Source organism: Cnephaeus nilssonii (genome assembly GCF_951640355.1).
Source record: "Cnephaeus nilssonii genome assembly, chromosome: 14".
Classification (NCBI taxonomy): domain Eukaryota; kingdom Metazoa; phylum Chordata; class Mammalia; order Chiroptera; family Vespertilionidae; genus Cnephaeus; species Cnephaeus nilssonii.
In genome coordinates, this window is record NC_137085.1 from 5,324,749 (window position 1) to 5,344,793 (window position 20,045).

General features: G+C 45.9%; 1 protein-coding gene across 5 annotated transcripts in view; it reads right to left on the bottom strand.

Moving 5' to 3' along the window:
• The window catches only part of SPTAN1 (spectrin alpha, non-erythrocytic 1), a 59,573-nt gene that overhangs the window by 39,252 nt on the left and 276 nt on the right, over positions 1 to 20,045 (bottom strand). For all 5 annotated transcript variants that reach the window (XM_079791252.1, XM_079791251.1, XM_079791250.1 and 2 more), the window contains exons 2-11: positions 9,634 to 9,873; positions 8,572 to 8,697; positions 4,823 to 4,963; positions 4,346 to 4,492; positions 3,027 to 3,160; positions 2,732 to 2,876; positions 2,499 to 2,653; positions 1,751 to 1,886; positions 1,227 to 1,328; positions 192 to 329 (exon numbers count right to left, since the gene is read on the bottom strand). In XM_079791252.1, the coding sequence (XP_079647378.1) occupies positions 192 to 329; positions 1,227 to 1,328; positions 1,751 to 1,886; positions 2,499 to 2,653; positions 2,732 to 2,876; positions 3,027 to 3,160; positions 4,346 to 4,492; positions 4,823 to 4,963; positions 8,572 to 8,697; positions 9,634 to 9,870 (1,461 nt within the window). In that variant the 5' untranslated portion in view covers positions 9,871 to 9,873. The remainder of the gene's footprint in view (positions 1 to 191; positions 330 to 1,226; positions 1,329 to 1,750; positions 1,887 to 2,498; positions 2,654 to 2,731; positions 2,877 to 3,026; positions 3,161 to 4,345; positions 4,493 to 4,822; positions 4,964 to 8,571; positions 8,698 to 9,633; positions 9,874 to 20,045) is intronic.

The window sequence follows — 20,045 nt, forward strand, 5'->3', positions numbered from 1 at the left end:
CAGGGATGAGGAAAAAATAACACAATCATCCACAGAAAGCATTTAGCACAGGTCCCGGCCACAGTAATCTGTAATGACAATATGCTATTAACACTTTAACCATTAAGAAAAGAAAAACGGCTGAGAAGTAGACAAACAGAAACAAAGACTTCCTGCTCACTGCGGTGGCCAGCTCTCCTCTAACATGTTACCTCTTGCTTGCTCATCCAGTTGTCCACCTGCTCGGTGTCGCGGTAGAAGAGCTGCAGGTCCATGCACTGCTCGTACTGCTGCCTGCGCAGCTCCCACAGCTCCAGCAGGGCCGCTCGCTCCTCAGAGAGAATGGCCAGCTGGAAGGAAGAGCACACGGGGGATGAGGGGGTGGGAGGAGATGGAGGGGGGAATGGTGGGGGGGACAGGACAAGGACAGGGATGGGGAGACAAGTCAGTCCTGACGCCCTCCACCCAAACAGAAGAGGAGAATCACATCCACTGTGCCAGGCAAGTCACAATAAATCACATGAACCCCTTGTATGTTATGCTGAACCTGAGGGATGGTCCTGTTCTAATTAGTCTACAATTAATTTACTGCCACATTATCACAAATGATTTTCAGTAAAAATGCTATGGAAGCTCCCAGGCAGAAGAAAAAGGGCATCTATCTAAAAGGGAGGCAGGAGGAGCATTTGAGATCTTGCTCCCTGGCATATGTTATCAGTTTGACTCAAACGCTTTTAAAAATTCAAAAAATTAAAAATTAAAGTGAGGCAGTATAAAATGGAGTAGGGACTCTCAGTTGAGAAATGTCATTTGAGTAGGGACTCCATAAAATATGTTAAATAAATCATGAATGCCCTAAGCATAGTTTTTAGGCTCCAAAGTTAATGACAATAAAGTGTGTTTGTTCCTCAGACAACTCTATACTCAAGACACTTTGAATTAAATAGACCCATTGATTTGATAAAAGTGTGTTCCCCCTTGGCTCTAGCTACTAATGCGGACTCAAGTTTCTACAAAGTCTCCTTTAAGTAGGAAATATGTCACATTACGTCCCAAATAAATGAAACTCTCTCTGTTCATTCACGCTGCTGTACGTACATCTTTTTCAATAAAGAAGCTGCTCCTTAACTTCCAGGTCACTGAATCCCTGTCAGTTTGCTCACGCCCCACGGTGAATGCCAGGTCTGGATACTTAAGGATGGGTAACAGCTCTCAGAGACTTTCAGGAGCCTTTTCTGCTCTCTTACCTTCTCCCTCACTTCATCAGAGGCGTAATGACCAGCAGCAAGCAGGGCCTGACCAGATTCATCTGCAGATTTAAAGCTGTCTTCATGGGCATCAATTTCACCCTACAGAGGACAAAAGCACAATTTGTGCCCAGGTCTTGTAAAAGAAAAACAAGTTGCTGAATTTCAAATAATCCTTACAAATCAGAATATCACATCTAGAGTGAAGAGGATGGAAGATAAGGCCAGGTTTCCTAACACCAGCCTGGGCCGTCAAACCAGAGAGCACCACTTATTAAGAAGTCCTTTTCTTGCTGGCTTTCAGGCCGCCTCTGTCAATTTCCACACATGCACAGAGCCTGAGCTCTCTGTCTTCTGATCCACTGGTCTATTTGTCTTCCTTATGCCAAACGCATTTTTTAACCATGACTTTGGTACCTGGTGGGGCGCTGCCATGAACAAAGTTTCAACTGCAATGACTACCAGTGCTACACCAATGCAGTATATGCTCATTTCTTTACTTCGGGAAAACCTTGAGTCGTTACCTTGTGCTCCTGATGCCTGTCCAGAAGGGCTTCGGCCCCGGCCACGTCGTTAGCAAGTTCATCTGCATTAATGAGGGCTTTCATCTCAGTCACCCAGCTGGTGAGGTCCCGGAAGTCAGCCAGGAAGCGCTGCAGCCTAGGGGAAACCAAGGTAAGTCATGAGATGTGCCCAGCGGAGCTCCAGGACGGAAAACACAGGTTCGAGTTCTATGCTCTCAAAAGTCTAACACACCGTACAAATCCTCGTCCTGGGAAACATGGATGCTTCCAATCCAAAGGAAAACAAGACAAGGCCAAAGTCAGTCCTCTGAAACTTAGGCTCCGCCCACCACGAGATTCCCCAGTCTTGTCTATTAATTTCAATTTCCTTGTCTTTCCCAAGTTCAACCCGTTTAGTAAGTCAGAAGCATTCCTTCCGTTTCCAACCCTTGATTTACTCAATTTTAACAGGGTATTTCATGTGGTGCTCACACTGCTAAAGACTACTGGTTATCACCAGTGACACAGGATGGAAAAGATATTTCTGAAGTTAAGTACTACTGTATGTGTACACACTCATACACCCGGATAAAGCGGTCAGTCTCCAAACAAATCAATGCAGGTAGAAAAAGGTGACCTGCACTTTCTTAGTAGAAGAAACACAGGGCATCCAGTCTCTCAGCGTGAACTGCCCCTTAACCTGCCTTCCTCTCTTCCTTTCTTCTGAAGCCCCCGGTTCGGGATGCCGAGCACTGGGAGGCATTTCTACCTGTACGAGTCGTTGAGCCGCGCGTGTCTCTCCGCCGCCAGAGTGCGGATCTGCTCCCAGTTTGTGATCAGCTCTTCTCGCTTCACCTGAATCTGAGTGGCGCTCAGCGGGTGGGTCTGCTGCAGGCGGTCAGCCTCGGCACACAGGGCTTTGACCTAGAAACACACTGTGTCAGAACCGCTCTCCTGACCCTTGGTGACTCATTAATAGAATCAGCTGCTTTAAAAGCCCACCTTATCCTCCAACGCAGCCAGATCTCTCTCCAAACCCTCATGCTTCCGAAGCAGAGCCTGAACACTGGCCAGGTCTCGGCCGAAGTCATCGGAGGCCATTAACTGTTCCTTTTCCTTAATCCAGCTGATGGTCTCATCCACATCCCTGCGGAACAAAGGCCCCGTTAATCCTGACACAGGGCTGTAAGGAACCGGGAACGCGACACTGGGCCAAGACCCAGGCACTCCGACCTCTCATGGCACATGACCCCTTTGAGTAGAGGCCTGTTCCCTCAAGCCCCCTCTGGCGTGGTACCTGTTAAAGCGCTGAACCTCAGCTGCCCCAAACAGCTTCCCCTGTCTCTGAAGAGCCAGCCCCTTCAGCCGCTGCCAGGCTGCGTTCACCTCGTCTTGCTTAGTCTTGATCAGCTCCTCCTCCGGGTGCTGCTCCTGAACAAGGAAGAGAACAAGGAAGCTCCGTGGCCCACTGCCTCTGGCACCCCAACTAGTCCCCAGGGCGGCTCCCTGAGGGATCTGCTTCAGCCAACCTCCATCCTTCTGAAGACATTCTGGTTTTCTGGGTGGAATGAAGTGAAGCTCATTCCTCGTCTAGGAGGGGAGCACGCTCTCTGCCTTGGAGGGTGCTGTGTCTATGAAGCGGTTATGTCCTCAGCACCAGAGCCTGGATGTGAACCACCACTGCGCTCCAGCTTAGGGGAAACCCTCACCCACACCGTCTCAGCCCACCTGGTCAAATGTGTTTAAACGTGCAGGAGGCTGATCAGCGTCTGCCCCTAAGCATGGTTTTCCGGCTTTGTCCCTGACTTCAGACGAGGTATTTCTCTAAAAGTATCCTCTCCCACCCACAACGTTTTTGTTTTAATAAATATAACATGTCAATAATAAGGTGGAGCATTTCAGGGTTCTGGGGTCCATTTGTGAGATTCTGGGGCTTGGCCTGACTGCTCCTCTGAACACGGCTGTGGGCGGGCCCAGGGTTCAGGGATAGCACATCTGTCCCTGGAAGGGTGAGTATGTCTGAGGAATGCCGGCTCTTCTTTCACTTTATCACTAACTACAAAGGGACTAGGTGTCAGGCCTGACAGATGCATACATTTAAAATGTGTACCCCCAAAATCAAATCTCCTAAAAGCAGAAATGGCCTAGCTCCTACTACCTGATGTCACTGGAGCCCTCTGACCCCTGCAGTGAAAGATGAGATGAGGACGCTGCTTACAGGACTGCGCACGCAGGCACCGGGGAAGGCTGCCACGCCCCCTAACGGTGCCACAGCTACCAGCAGGAGAGCCCAGGGAAAGCAACCACGCGCCGGCGGACGCCTGCCAATCTCAGCAGCATTCACCGCCACACCCCGTCTGAGAAGCTCCGCGCCAGCCCCAGCAGCCCAATGAAGCTTCCCAAGCCCTACCTGGACGTGGGCGGAGGCAACAGAGCAAATGAACTCTGCCCTTCTTGCCCACCGCCATGAGTTAAAAACCATTCTCTAACTTAGGAGTGGTAGGTACTGCCGCCTCACTTGGATCTGAACAAAACTTAAGACGTGTACCAGAACTTGCTCACTCAGAAATCAGGGACCGGCCATCACAACGTTCTGAAACATTAGACAGTTCTTACCTGGATGAGTTTGGCAGCAAACTGGTTCACTTCATTAACTCTTTCCTCATGGGCAGCCATATCTGTTTGAAACTCCTCAAATTTCTTCTGTAAAACCTCCACGTGCTCCAGGTCCTGGCCCAGCTCCTCAGAAGTCACAATTGCTTCCTATTCAGGGACCATACAGAGCGGAGTGACCAACCCGCAGTCCCAGGACTAGGGAACAGGCACACGGGGCTGGGCCTGCTAGCTGTAGCGGACAGCTTTCTGTGAGGTTTCTGGGTTAGCTCCTCTCCTAGTTAAGACAGTGAGCGGACAGCATTTCGGTCTCAGCGACTCCAAGTTGCAGTTACAGATGAGAACGCGGGACAGCAGCGGGAGATACAGCCATCCACTGCCACCCCTCCCGCGAACCCTGGCCCTGGGATGCAGATCGGGGGAGTCCCTTCCCTTTCTTTCCACAAGACTGACTTAGCAAACCTCCTTCTCAAAACATACCTTGTCGTTGATCCAGTCCATCACGTCCTCACACTCTCGCAGATACTGCACCAGCTTCTGGGCCTGCAGCAGTTTGACCCCTTTCTCCCGCATCTTCTCCAAAAGCAACTCCCACTGGCGGTGCAGCTCCAGCAAACGCGTCTGGAGTGAAAATTCAACCCCACACATTACAACCGTTTCCACGGGAGGTGGCTTTCAGAGTTCCACCAAGTCAGAAACCTCATGAAGCTCCGAACAAGTCTTTTAAAAAGATAATCCATAAGCTGAGAGGAAATCATAAGTTTAAGTGAGAATAGGAAAAGGCATACACTTCATAGTGGTTTGGTGGGTCTTAAAGCACTGACCTTTCATGGGTACATTTATTCTAGTTTACTTCAAGGGAATCATTAATTATCATCATCAATTATTGATTTTAGCCTAGCCGGTACGGCTCAGTGGTTGAGCATCCACTCATAAACCAAGAGGTCACTGGTTCCATTCCCGGTCAGGGCACATGCCCAGGGTGCAGGGTATGCAGGAGGCATCCGATCGATGTTGCTATTTCATTATCCCTCTCCATTCCTCTCCCTCTCTAAAAAATCAATAAAACATACTTTTTTAAAAAGTAAAAAAGAAAATGATTGATTTTATATTATTTGTAAGTAATTAATGTTACTAGTTATTATTACTAAATTACTAAATGGGATCCTAGGTCAGGAGACTATCAGGGAAAGAAAGATGAGGATATAACATGGAGCCTCAGCAGGAATTACTGAAGAACGTATTCTGAATTCACAGAGGCGAAGGGGAAAACAAGAGGTCCAATAGACATCACAAATGCAAAGAAATAATTATGAGGCCCAAGTAATAATTATGAGGCCCAGGACAACCTTGGTATAAAAGTAGAAAAGATGGGGTTCTGACTCGTAATGAGCTATCAAAAAGGATTCCTGGCAGAAAAAGTTTGGGAGCTCCTGTGAAGAGATATAATTTGTGGTACAATACATTTCAGGTTAGATTTATTTCAAATTTCACCCAAGTGGCAGCACAGGCCCAAACATATTCACTTCCCAGCATCTTTGGGTTCTCACAGCCCCAGTAAGGACTTGTCAAGAACTGGGGGAAATTGATTATCAGTTCAAGCTTAGGTGATGCATTCTCGTATTCTAATCCAATCTCAATGCGCTGATTATGCCTACCCAAGATACTGGGAGTTTCAGTGTAACACTGACAGACACAAGTAAACAACACAAAAGGTTTAAATGCTAACAGAAGAGAAGTTTGGGATCCACCCACTGTTGAGATGCCACTCCCAGCCAACTCAAAACTTCAAAGTCATGGGAGAGTCAACATGGGTGGATTCTCTTAGAAACAAGTTCTGTTTCATTTGAAAGGAGAAAGCAGTGGGAATAAAATGATGGTCACACAATTCACCTCCATCACTACTGTCACTTCCACCATGGACGGTTAAAACCGGAACCATCACTGGGAAGGAAGTGAAAGGCATTCCAAGGCAAGGGGAAGGGCAACCCACAGCAACTGCATACTCCACCTACTCGGATGTGGGACCCGATGTGGGTGGCGGTGACTATGGGGCGCCAAGCCGTCCGGTACGGTGTGAAAGTCTAAACCAGTGACAGACAGGTTATCCAGGACACGTACAGCCCCCGCCCTCACCCCTCCTCTGTCACTGCCTGCCACCCTGAGCTCCTGAGTTACGGGACAGATAAGTCACCCAGTCAGGACCAACAGGGGAACGGTGAGCGTGAAAGCAAAGATGAAAGAGATGAAAGGAGAGCCCTTTGCTCAAATTAGAGAGGCCACAGAAAGCTAAAGAAAACCTCATCCTCAAGGGGCAATCATCAGTTTCTCACAAATTTCATTTTCACACCCTCAGTAAAGAACGAGGGCCAGGCCTGTCCCAGGACTGCAACAACATTCCCATTGCTGGGGTGTCTGGTCTTGTAAATACTGCAGGTCAGAGGGGGTCCAGCTTCACAGGTTTACCATGGTTTGAGAGTGTGCGTGGGCAGAGGCAGGGGCACTTAAATGCTCGGAAAGCTGACAGCGTGGAGGAGAGAGCCTGGGTCTGACTCGGGTAGCCTTCTCAACAGGGGCGTGCGTGCGTGAGCAGCCGACGGAGGCTGTCCTCCCAGCGAATGGGCTGCTCTCAGTAGCACAGCAGGTGACAGAGGGGAAACTGAGAGGCAATCAAGGGGAAACACTAAGGAAAGGACAGAAACGAAATACAGGTTGGAAAATAAATACTTGTGATGAGAGAAAGAGAATGGACTGTCACCTATTAGCTGTATGAATAAGGAAACTCCAGCTTGTCCGAGCTTCAGTTTCTGGCCCTCTATCCTATGGGTATAATGGCTGCCTTGCTAGCTTGCAGTGAAGATGAAAATCACATATGTAAAATTCCCAGCAAGATGTTTGAACATAAATAGCTACTAATAGCAACTCAGCAAATAGTAGCTAACAGCACTTTTACATGTTGCTTTAATAAGATCACTAAACAGGGAAGAGGGTCCTTCCTAACAGACCTGCATGAAGTGCGGTTGGGTTGGGCCTCCCCCTTCCCCAGATTATGTCCTCTGCAGCCTGGTTGTACCACTACAGAGTAGCCCCTTGCATTCTGGGCAAACAACTTCTATGAAGGAAACGGGCATGCTGATTTCATTTGCTATAAGCTGTACAAATGGCAGATAAATATTTGTATTTATTTAATTGCAGAGACACATATTACATCAGCCAAATAGGTTAAATGTGATTAAATAATTTGTCACATTGAATTAAAAATTTATTTCCTATTTACAATCATTACCACTAATCGTTATTTATTAATAATAAGCTTAGGGCTAACTTGAGGGCTTCACTATGAGACTGCAGAGTATATCAGAGTAAGAGAGACAAGTATTCATTATTGAAAACCACTAGACCAGAACCTAAGGGAATGAGACCTCCACGATGGGTATCAGGAACCGTGGAGGATGACGCAGTTCTAGCTGGGCCTAAGCTTTTATCTAAACTTTCAGGATGGCCTTGACAGGTAAAGAACTGAAAAGGCTGGTCCCTCAACAGAAAGGGACTTTGGGTGACAAAGGACAAAACATGAAGATAGAGATGAAGTAAATCAAACTGTGCATACCTCATCCTAAAGAGGCTTGTTAAACAAAGTAGAGAAAGACCAATTATTGCCCCAACTCGAATGCACTGGCACCAAAACCAGCCTGACCATGAGTCTGAGGACTCCGGCTTCAGAGTCGGTGGTATCGCTTGGGCACTGACTGACAGGTGCCAAAGGTCATTCTTTACAGCTGGACCTTTCATTGGCTTGCTGACTAGCCCTCAGTAACCCCCAAGACCCCAAGAGCAAGCTTGCCAATAGACAACTTTCTTTATAGTGTCAGGGATTAATCCCATTTATCTTTGTGTCCTAATCCCTAAAGTCATCTAATCCCTCTCCCATCTAATTACCAACTGTAAATGTTAATAGTTTAATTTACACAAACTTCTTTGAAGTATAACCACATTCTAATTTGTTTTACAAAAAGAATATTCCTCACTTGTTTGTATCCATACTGAATCATATTACAAAGGCAGGATGCGGGTAACCCCTTTAGGGAACTTCACAAATTCTTTTTTAAAAAGCTAGAAAAGTCTATCTTTTTAGGAACCCAGATGTACACGTAAGCATTAGTCCACATTCCTCTACTGACCAGGCAGATGAAGGCCATCCGTCCATACCCGGCACTGCTCTTACTCACCCTTATGGTTTCTGATGCAAAATGGCCCTCTGAGATCATCAGGTTTCCAGTTTCGTCCAGCTTAACAATGGCTCCTGAGTTGGCCTGCACTTCAGCTTCAAAGGCTTGATGCTTCTGTAGCTTGCCCTGTTAGTAGACCATGAAGTGAGCCATAGATGCAACCACTCAGCACTCATCATTCTGTTGTTCCCCCTCCAAAATTCCTCCCCTCCCGAGTCCCACTTCCTCTAATTATAGACACCTCACTCAGCACTGCACCCCTCCCCCTACCTGCTCAATTCCTCAAAAACTCTTGACTGCATCTATACTGGACCTCCAAAAGCTTGGCCACTGAGGACCACCAACCTTGTAGATAACAAGATGCTACAAATATCCTAATGTTACTCTCCGTCAGGAAAGGAGCCGTTATGTGGATATCCAATCCCTTCTAGAGATACAGAACCACACCCACAGTCTTCTCAGAATGTGGTGTTTACCCTTGAATAATCCATCCACATTCACTTAGGATATATTTATTTTCTTTTTTAAACATGTTTTATATATTGATTTTAGAGAGAGAAGAAAAGAGGGAGAAAGAAAGGAAGGGAAAAGGAAAGAAACATCTATTTGTTGTTCCACTTCATGCATTCATTGGTCGATTCTTGTGTGCCCTGACCAGGGATCGAAGCCACACACTTGGTGTATTGGGACGACACTCCAACTGAGCAACTCCGGCCAGGGCCGGTAATATTTTTAGCTTGTTTGATGGATTTGATTTGATACATTCCGTTTCTCAATACCTCTTTTTAATTAAGTACTGAGCCAGGCACCTAAACCAGCGTCTCTTAGATGACTTTGACACGGGTAGTAAAAGGGCCCACTATGCCCCAATCACCAAAAATCAATGAGAAGGCTTTTTTTAAAAAACAGGTTACTGTTTTGAGGTACAATTTACACCATAAAATTACCTTGCTTTATGTACAGTTCAATGCTTTTTAAAGACTTTTACTTTCTTGGTATGGTTTTTAGGAAAAAACATTTGCTCTTGAATTTTGGAACAAATCTTACGGAGATGACACGCACCTGCAAGTTGGTTGGGTCTTTATAATTCTCATCAGACGCGATCTGAAGTTTCTCTTGAATCCATTTCTCCAGCTCCTCAGCATCTCTCTGGAAAAACTGGAATCGATAGGAATCTTCAAGCTTCTGGCGCCGAAGGGTTGAGAGCTCCTTGAAGCGGTGGTATCTGTCTAGGACCTGCTGCCGCCTCTCCTGGATGTCCTCTGCTGTTTCCAGCACTTTGACCCCACTTGGGTCCATTTTCTGAAAAGACAGAATGCCCTGAGATAAGCACACGACACCAAAATATGTTTAAATATATTTAATGGAATGACCCTCTCCTCTCCGAAGGAAGGGAAAAAAAATCAGACACCCTAGCAGACAAATGAACTGAGAAGGCAGCCCCTCCTCAGGACCTAGCAACGCAGCCTGATCCTACTCCTTTGTAGACAATGCTGTCCACACCCTGCAACACCTGCCCACGGAGGTCCCGCAGCGGATGCCTAACCAACACAGCAACGAACCCAGGCAAACATATGAACAGAACCATGGTTTACACTTTCAATTCTACAAGAGCTTTGAGAATTCAAAGGAAACGCCGACTTTGGTACTCAAAGAATTATTGAGAAATCCATTCAAAAGTCCTTCCCTCTGGTCTGGGTATTTCATTATGTGGAGATTAGATAGAATCTATTCTTAAGTCAGTTTTTCTATCTGTCTATATCTCAGCCTCTTATTCAATGGAGAAAAGGAAATGATTATGAAGTAACTGAGTCCTTAACATCAATAACCAATAGAATTTTCCTATTCAAAGTAGCAGATTTCTCAGTCCCACTAAAATGTCAATTGTACAGGTCTTCTTCAGGCTGCCAGAGAGTCTGGGCAATGAACAGGCTGAGTTTCATCTGAAAGTGTACAATTAAAAGTAAATCACAGTGTATCCTTTAAAACAGCGGTCGCCAACAGTGGTCCTCGAGGTCCGAAAGGTTGACGACCACTGCTTTAAAAAACAATGTGGTCCTAGCAGGTTTGGCTCAGTAGATAGAGTATCAGCCCTCGGACTGAAGAATCTTGGGTTCGATTCCCACAAGGGCATGTACCTTGGTTGCAAGCTCAATCCTGACTGATCCAGGCCACTGGTTGGGGCACAGGCAGGAGAGGCAAACAATCGAGTCTCACACACATTGGTGTTTCTCTCTGTCTCCTCCCCTCCCTTCCACTCTCTAAAAAAATAAAAATAAAAATAAAAATCCATGGAAAAATATCCTTGGGTGGGGATTAACAAAAAAAAACGAGTGTGGTTATTTATCCTACTTTACGCTTTCCTGTTATTAGGGAAAGCAAGGTCATAAACTCAGTATCAATTTCAAATTCATCACAAATGCAGGCTAACTTGGTAGGTGGTACTTCCCATAAACACTCAGTCTCCCCTAACTTGAAACCCTCAGATTTCTGGACAATCTCCAAATTTTAATGTCAAAAAGAAAAACTGCCCTATTTTGGGGAGTAACCCAGAATATGCTACCTGCTCTTATCAGGAAAAAGTCATTTTGTCCTCTAACCAAGGAAGCATCACAGAAGGAAACAGATACAACTTAATGACAAGGAGCTTCTAAATTAGTCTGTTAACACGTGATCTTGCACTGTCCACCTTCCCTCTGTATGCCTCAATTTCCTAGAATGACTAAAAATGGCAGGTGAAAATGAGATGGTCCCAAGACCTTTCCAATTTTAAAATTATACTCTACAGAGAAGATTCTGAGATCTGGTAAAGAAAGCCTTAATGGTCTCTCCAGCTCTCACTGTATAATTTATTTATACAAGCTCTAAAACTTGTTACCAGGGAAACACTGGAGAGCTCTTCCTGACGGGCCTGGCCAGCTACTGGGAAAGGAGAAGCAGGCTAAGGATTAGGCATGGAGGTCGGTGAGAGTGCCCCCACCCCCACATCCAGCAGGAGGTAAACAAGACTGGTGAGATCTGGGCAAGGCCCACGTTTCCAGCTCTTCAGGGATTAAAGCAGCTCCCAGAGGCCTGCACCGATCAACTCCGAGGACCACCGTTCTGTGAAGACTGCCCGGCTAGGAAAGAGGCCACCAGGTGACGTCAGCCGGTCACCGTTCCTCTAAACGATTCTCCAGGTATTAACCAGTTATTTTTGTTGTATTGTTTTTCTCCCACAAAGTCCGACTTATTTATTTTACTATAAAAAGAAACCTATTCTTTGCCATGGCACACCCAGGCCTTAAAACCTTCATGGCTTCCTTCTGAGACAGGAAGAATCCACCCCTTTGAGGCTTTCGATCTGGCCCAGCATTCCTGACTGTATCTCTCAGCCAGGCCCCCATCCTCTTGGCACGTAGAAATATTGTTTCTCCTCCCGAACACATGATCCTCTTTAGAGACTCCCAGCCACCTGCACAGGCTCCCTTTGCCTAGCATGTCTCTGCCCCTTCTGTGCCTGGGAAACTCCTACTTAGATCTCATCACCCAGCTGAAGCGACTGCGCTGCGGGATACTGCCCCTTCCCCCTCCTCAGATGCAATCCCCCTTTTCTGTAGGTTACAAAGCGCCTGTCTATACTTCCCACTGTGTAATTAGACGGCAAGATCTGGTCTTTGTATCCCGATTTCCAGCACGCGAAGATCATTAAGAAACGTTTGTTGAAGAATGATCAAGAACGTGCACAGCCCCCAATTCATTTGTAAAGAGTGAGGAGAGAGCTCAATAGTCTAACCAAGTTTCATTTTCCATACGGCCAAACTGGAAATGTATCCAGGAAGAAGCTAGATTCCTGACAAGAACTGCAAACGAAGACTGTGCTGACTGGAGCTACACAACCAGGCGGCACTGAGGAGCAGGTCTAGGTCACTAACCCCGGACCGACCACATGCAGTTTATTCTGAGAAGCTAGCTGCTCTTTTCCCTCTGGTAGGTGGGACCCCAGGGAAATAAAGCTCAGGAAGGCAAGTTTCATATCATCAATAGATAGCTGTGCCTGAAAAAACATTTTCTATTCCTTTTTAAAATGTTTTTATTTTTTTTTAGAGAGAGAAGGGAAAGGGTTATATAGAAATATCCATTCAGACCCCCTACTGAGGATTGAGCCAGCAACCTGGGCATGTGCCCCAACTAGGAATAGAACCGGCACCCTCCTGGTGCATGGGATACTCAACGAACTAAGCCACACAGTCCAGGCTTAGTTTTTTGTGTGTTTGTGGGTCTTTTTAAAAGACAGTCTCCCTAAGTCAGTAAACAATTCCCAATCAATGTTTCTCTCTCACATTGATGTTTCTCTCTCTGAAACTAATTAAAAGCAAGCAAACAAAAAATAAATAAATAAACAATAATTTCTACACTTTCCTTGTTCTTATCCCTCAGAAGTTAAGATGGGAAAACAACAGGAAATTGTGTGTGATTTGCTTGCTTACAGATTTTCTTGTAAAGCAACTTCCAAGAGAGGCACAGTTACGTCTGAGACAATAACCACACTGCACTTGAGCTCCTTCCTGGGGTCTACGTCTTCAGATTAATGTCTATGGGGCCTCCTCACATCGCATGATTCACTGCATCTCTAAAGTCCTGTAGCTGCTACAGAAATTTCCAAGAAATCACAGTGGGGATTTTTTGATGAATAAAAGAACCCCAACATAACCCTGCACAGGTTCCACCTGAGCAGTCCCCCTGCTTGGGTCCAGCTTGCTGATTTGGCCCTACCAATCCAGGGAGACAGTCCAAGGAGGCCCTGTTGAAATTAACCAACCTAAAAGGCCCTCTTTGTCACCCCAGTGAAGTAGAACGAGTCAATTCCATAGCAAGTGCTCTGGTCAGGCAATAATGGACTTTTCTTTCCTGCAGCAGATCAGCTGATGTGGGAGGTGGGAGCTCTGCCAAGCCACACTGGCCCTCCCTGGGGAGCTGGGCATCTCAAAGTCATCACTGCTCTCCCACTGCTGCCGGCATTCCAAATGGCATTTGTGTGATCACAGGAGCCTCTGACTACAGGTTAATGGGAATTCCCCCCACCCTTAACCTGTTAGGGAGCTGTCTCTAGTTTATCTATCCAAGTTCCGTGTTTCTTTTTACTTCTAAAAGGATATTGCTATAAACTATCTTAAACACAGGAAAATTTTCATATCATCAAGAAATTATTGCCACCAAAGAGGCTATATAACCTCTCACCCAAGACTATGTGAGAGTGGAATTCCTGGGCTCTGCCTGCGTGCACCACATTCCCTCCATGACTGAGTGCAGCTGCAGGCTGCTCAAGAACGCCACCCTGCCCCGAAATATGCAGCTGACCGATAAGGCCGACTCCACAGAGCATGTTTCAGGCTGTTCCCAGCCTTAATGGGATTAACGCCTCTGCGCCTCTAAGGAGCTAGAATGGAAGACTTTGGGAAAAGTGCCATTAAAGAACAATCTGCAACCATACCAGCCTATCTACCTAGTCCACTGACTGTAAAAACCCGCAGAGGAGGCCACTTCCTCGGACTGCAGTCAACTGACTGCTTATCTCAAAACAGCAGATCAGCTTTGATTCTGCCCATCAAGTCCATGTACACGGAGAACAAGGGAGGGGAAATGAGGTGCTGGGTGTAGTCTCTGTATGTTTAAGGACAGCTTCCCATTTAAGGTAACCGAAGAAAAGGTCATGTTTTTGTATATATTGTTAGGCAAGGCTGAAAATGGAGGCTAGTTATCAATGCTGCAATGCAGCAGTCAAAAAGCTGGCTGCATCATTCAGCAAGTCATGTGAATTGATCTCAGGGGATAAAACAGGAATGACAACCATGTCCTCTATTGTGATCAATAAAAAAAAACCTGTCAGCGTTCTTACAAAACTGCTAGATCTCTGGGAACAGAGGGGTCTAATGACATGAGTCTGGGCTAGGATGTTCTAGTTTAATCCAAAGATATAACATGCCTAAGAACGGCTCCTCATAGCAAACAAATTTATACACATTGCCAACTGAAAAATGGAGTTCTACTAAAGAGGCTAGCCATTAATTAATACCTTTGTCTTTTTGACAAATGCCAAGAGACACTACTTGAGACAGTTTTTGGTGCTTAGGGAATTTTTAACCTCTTTAACCTAATGTGCAGAAGCTATATGCCCCACTGTGCCAGGGGATGTATCAGTCTTTGGAGGGTGGGGAGAAGCAGTGGGTGGGACGAACACTGTATTAAGCAACAAAAAAGATTGCAGATACAAAAAATTTCAAACCAAAGGCCAAATGCTTTGGCCTCTGCACACTTGGCACCTGCAGTGAGTGGTGTAGGACACCCTCACCCGATCTGGGAGAGTGGGAGGACTCAGCTGCCAGTTTCTCTATGGACCCTCAGAAGAGCATAAAATTATAGTGATGAGGAAAGGAGTGACTCTTTAAAACAGTGTTGGGACTGCCGACATTTCAACAGGCTCCATGTGCGGATGTAAGAGGCCTCTGGAACACTACAAAATGAATTCCGACTGCAGGCAGGACACGAGATACATGGTTTTGCAAGGAAAGCAATTTTAGGAACTAACAGGATTAAGAGATCATTTGGCTCCGTGGAAAAATTCAAAACATTCCCCAAAGCAAAAGGTCACAGAAACCATTCATCAGCTTTGTTTTTGTTGCTTAGAGCTCAAAGGTGCAGAACTAACAATGCCCTTTTCCTATGGCTTACAAAGCCAGCTTATTATCAAATTTTACATTTCCAGAGCAAGAGAACTTGATATCCATGGAGGTGGAAGGAAGGGCTACCCCAGAACAAACCGCCAAAGAACTGGTTAGCACCCATAACAATTTTATACCAATCGATTCTCAGATCAAATGAATTAGCCAAAAAAACCAGCTCAGCTGCCGATTTTAGTGGCAGATCTGATGGTAAGCAGAGAAAGAGGTAAATGTTACATAAATTAAGAGTTTTAACCATGAAAAAAAAATCTTTGTTTAAACCACATTTCATCGGATTGTGGACCAGCATGTCAGCCTTCAAGTTGATTAATTCATTTAAACTCATTAGCCAGATTCCGCAGAGGTGAGCAGGGACTTTAGCTTTAAGAAAGCAAGTTTCATACTGCATTGCATCAAAACCCAGAAACGCAGAGCAAGGTTGCGAAAACTTACTTTTGCATGCCCCTCAAATACTACCTTGTTGCTACTTACCTGTTAATCTGTACAATTCAGATGAGAGGTACTTAAGAGCAAAATATTGTTACTGAGATTCAAAACAGGAGGAATTTATAACGTGGCCCATTTTTATAAACCTCGTTTAAATAATCAACCAGTCTGATTTATAAAAAGGCTTGCCCATAATCACTAGACACTCACAAAATTTATATTTTTCCTTATGGGACATCAAGACATTAATTTAAGCATTTTTCTCTTTGAAAAAGGTCCAATTTAGCAAACACTCAAAAACTATACACAAACACAACAGATATATAGTGAGCTTTTTTAAAAAAAGAAAATGCAAGCTCCATTTCATTACAAGGATTGTGGCAGAAGAAATAAGTCAATGGGCCCTAGCCAGTTTTGCTGAGTGGATAGAGCGTCAGACTGGGGACTGAAGGGTCCCAGGTTCAATTCCAGTCAAGGGCACATGCCTGAGTTTCAGGCTCGATCCCCACTAGGAGGCGTGCAGGAGACAGCCAATCAATGATTCTCTCTCATCACTGATGTTTCCATCTCTCTCTCCCTCTTCCTTCCTTTCTGAAATCAATAAAAAATTTAAAAAAAAAAGAAAAGCCAATGGGAACAGGAAACAAACCCAAGTTTACAATATTTACCAAATGTAAAAATATTATTTTTACTACATGTTGTCAGGTTATTTTTTGCAAATATCTAAGATAATCTGTTTCGCCCCTTGGTTCTTAAGAACCAAGTAACCATCAAAAAAACAAACAAACCAGCAAACACTACATGCAAACTCTAGTATAAGAAATCATATCTTCATGCCTTAAAGAGAGGAAGGTAAAAAAACAGGAGGCTCTGGAAATTTTACAATAAATTTACTAAGACTTGTTTATATAACACCCCCAAAAAACAAAACAAAACCCCTAACAGAAACCTTAACAGAAAACTCATGCAAGCAGAGTTTCCCCCACTCTCTGGATCATTCAACTGCTCCGACACAAAAGTGTCTTCACTGCAAATCAGGCAAACGGAAAAGGCAACGCATTTCCTGCATGCTGGTCAAATACCTGGACTCTGCGCTTACGAAACGATGACAACATGATGGAGGAATGTGGAGTCTAAAAAGGGCGGGGGAAGAGCAAGATAACAAGCTTCTAAGGGCAAACGGAACAAAATCATTTCAAACTAAAGAAAACAGATCCTTAAAAACATATGAATGCAGGTTAAAATCAAATTTCAGATATTTTTTCCAGTACCTTCTAAATCCCACCAGGGATTTAACATGTGGAAAGAGAACCAAAGTTATCTGGTCTTAGCAGTTCCTATCTATCTAAACGTGCTGCCGTGCCTACATCATAACCCCTTTCGGGCCTCAGTTTCCCCCCTTTTCAAATAAAGTAATAATATTGAATATACTGTTTAACACTAAAAGTTCCGATGAATTGAGACTCCTAGGACTAGATGATTCCTAAATCCCCTTCCATTCAATAACAAAATAGCATAATTTCATGACATCATCAGAAACAAGAAAGAACTCAAGCTGCAAAGATCTGACTTGGGCCTAATTTACTGGTCCACTTCCTCTGCAAAATACTATTTCCTGTTGAAAACAAGTACAAGCCCTCGCCGGTTTGGCTCAGTGGATAGAGCGTTGGCCTGTGGACTCAAGGGTTCCAGGTTCGATTCCAGTCAAGGGCACAAGCCCGGGTTTCAGGCTTGATCCCCAGTAGGGGGCGTGCAGGAAGCAGCCAATCAATGATTCTCATCATTGATGTTTATCTCTCTCTCCCTTCCTCTTTGAAATCAATAAAAACATATATAAAAAAAGAAAATAACCTTTAAAAAAAAAAAAAAAGAGCCCTGACTGGTTTGGCTCAGTGGATAGAGCATCAGCCTGCGGACTCAGGATTCCGGTCGGGGGCATGTACCTTGGTTGCGGGTGCATCCCCAGGAGGGGGTGTGCAGGAGGCAGCTGATCGATGTTTCTCTCTCATGGATGTTTCTAACTCTCTATCCCTCTCCCTTCCTCTCTGTAGGTAAATCAATAAAATATATTTTATAAATAAATAAAAATTTAAAAAAAGAAAGAAAACAAGTACAAGAGGAATATGCAAAAAAGGTGGAAGGGAGGTGCAAGAACAGTTGCTCTAGCCCTATCGGTTTGGCTCAGTGGATAGAGTGTCAGCCTTCGGACCAAAGGACCCCAGGTTCGATTCCAGTCAAGGGCACGTACCTTGGTTGCAGGCTCCTCCCTGGCCCTCCTCGGCCCAGGCTCGTGCAGGGGGGCAACCAATCGACGTGTTTCTCTCACATCGATGTTTCCCTCTCTGTCCCTCTCTCTTCCACTCTCCCTAAAAAAATCAATGGAAAAATATCCTTGGGTGAGGATTAACAACAACAAAAAGAACAGTTGCTCTAGTCCACTGGCTCCAAGTGATCAGCTATGCGTGTCCCTCCTACATTCCTGGTCAGCACTTGCTACCAGGGTGCTGCATTCTACCTACTCCCACCACAGCTGATAGGCCCAGCTGAGAAGCTGCAGCAGCGCCCACTGCATCACCCGTGGAGTCCTCCATCGGCCCACAGAGGACGGATTACAGGCCGGCCTTAAGTGCAGGTTCAGCAACGACGGACAGCACAGCACAGCACTGTGGACTATTCCTGATCCGCAGTGGGCCTCTCCCTTTGGGAGGAAGGCAGGTAAGGAAAAGGAGAGAAAACCACCTCAATAAACCTGTTCATCAGATTGCTTGATGAGCTCATATTAGAGCCAATGACAGTTCAGATTTCTCCAATTATTAGATTACTACAAATCACACTGCCACAGACCTAAATCAGAGAATGCTCCTCAGCTGATGGCTAACCGAAGCACTGCTTCACACCTGTCCAGCACAGAGCAGTTAATTCCTCCTTTCCAGCCTCCTATCTCCATCCAGGTCCCTGGATGACAGCTAACACACTTTGAAGGTCCTTTGAGTAATCATTGGCCCAGTTACTAAAAAGGGCTTATTGTTAATTTCCGGCACAGAGGCTCTCACTGCAGCCCATTTTTTAAACTTTGACTTCAATGTGACCTTTCAAAAATGTAAGACATTAGCTGCAACAAAAGGGAAAATGTATGACTGGTTTGCAGAGCTGGAACCTTGGCTCAGTGGCTGCATGCAGCTGAGTGCTCCCACTGCTATTCTTAAGATTTTGTTTCCTGGCTGCAAGACACCCCCACCCTTCCATCTTTGATATATTCTGTTTTAGCCAAGTACAATCGCTATGACGACGCAATTTCTCAACACGTTATGAAAATACTTCTTAAGGTCTCTCTTCTGTTCTTCCCTAACAGCCATGATGGTTGGTAAGTTTTCCTAAAATACCACGATGAAGACAGAACAAAGGTCCTCCAGATTTCAGGATGTATTATATAAAAGCGATGCAAGAAGGTATTGCAGCGGTTCAAGCATCATCCCCACCCAGCTTTTCTTTTCTATTCAGGCTTTTCATTTAAAACACATTCCACCCTTCACCTGAACAAGCCCTTTATTTAAAATGCGTTTGTACCCAGCACATCAGAGAGACTTTAAAAGGCAGTTTTCTTTGGGAAACATCTAATCAAATTCAGGGACGGCTTTCAAACAAAAGGCTGCTCCATCATTCAACACCGGCATGGCTGGTAGAATTTTTGACAAATAATATACGGGAAAAACCCGGTCTCGGGGAAAAACAAAACAAAACTCTAAGGCTATGAAATTAGCTGATTTGGTCTCGCACAAAGCAAGAGCCGCAGCTGTTATTTACAGGCAAATCACAACTGGGTCGAAAAGAAGTGTTTATTGCAAAGGAAGAAAAGGAGATGGCCAGCCTCGAACCCTCCTGCGTCCGGAAGGCCGAGAACTGCCGAACAGGATGAAATGAACATCCAAGAGCCTCCACCTGAAGCTCTCGGCTCCCTCCGTCACCGGGCGGCCGGCACTGCTCGTGGGGGTTCGGGAAAAGGAGCCGCCGCGGTCGGTCCCCGCCGCGGGAAGGGGCGCGGGCGGGGGGGAAGCGCCCGCAGGAAGGGGAACGGTGACCACCCGACCCGGGAGCCCCCGCCCCACCTGCCGCAACCGGATGGGGCAGGGCAGGGCGGGGCGGCGGCCGGGCTGGGGCGGGGGGCGGGGAGGGACTCGCGGCCTCGCCACCCCCTCCGCCCAGTCAATGACATTCCAACCGCCGGCGCCCAGGCTCGGCCGGGCGGCTCCTCCGCAGCCCACGCGCCGCAAGCCGGTCGCGACCGGCTCGTCCGGCTCCCCGCCCGACGGAGGGAGCGGCAAGGCC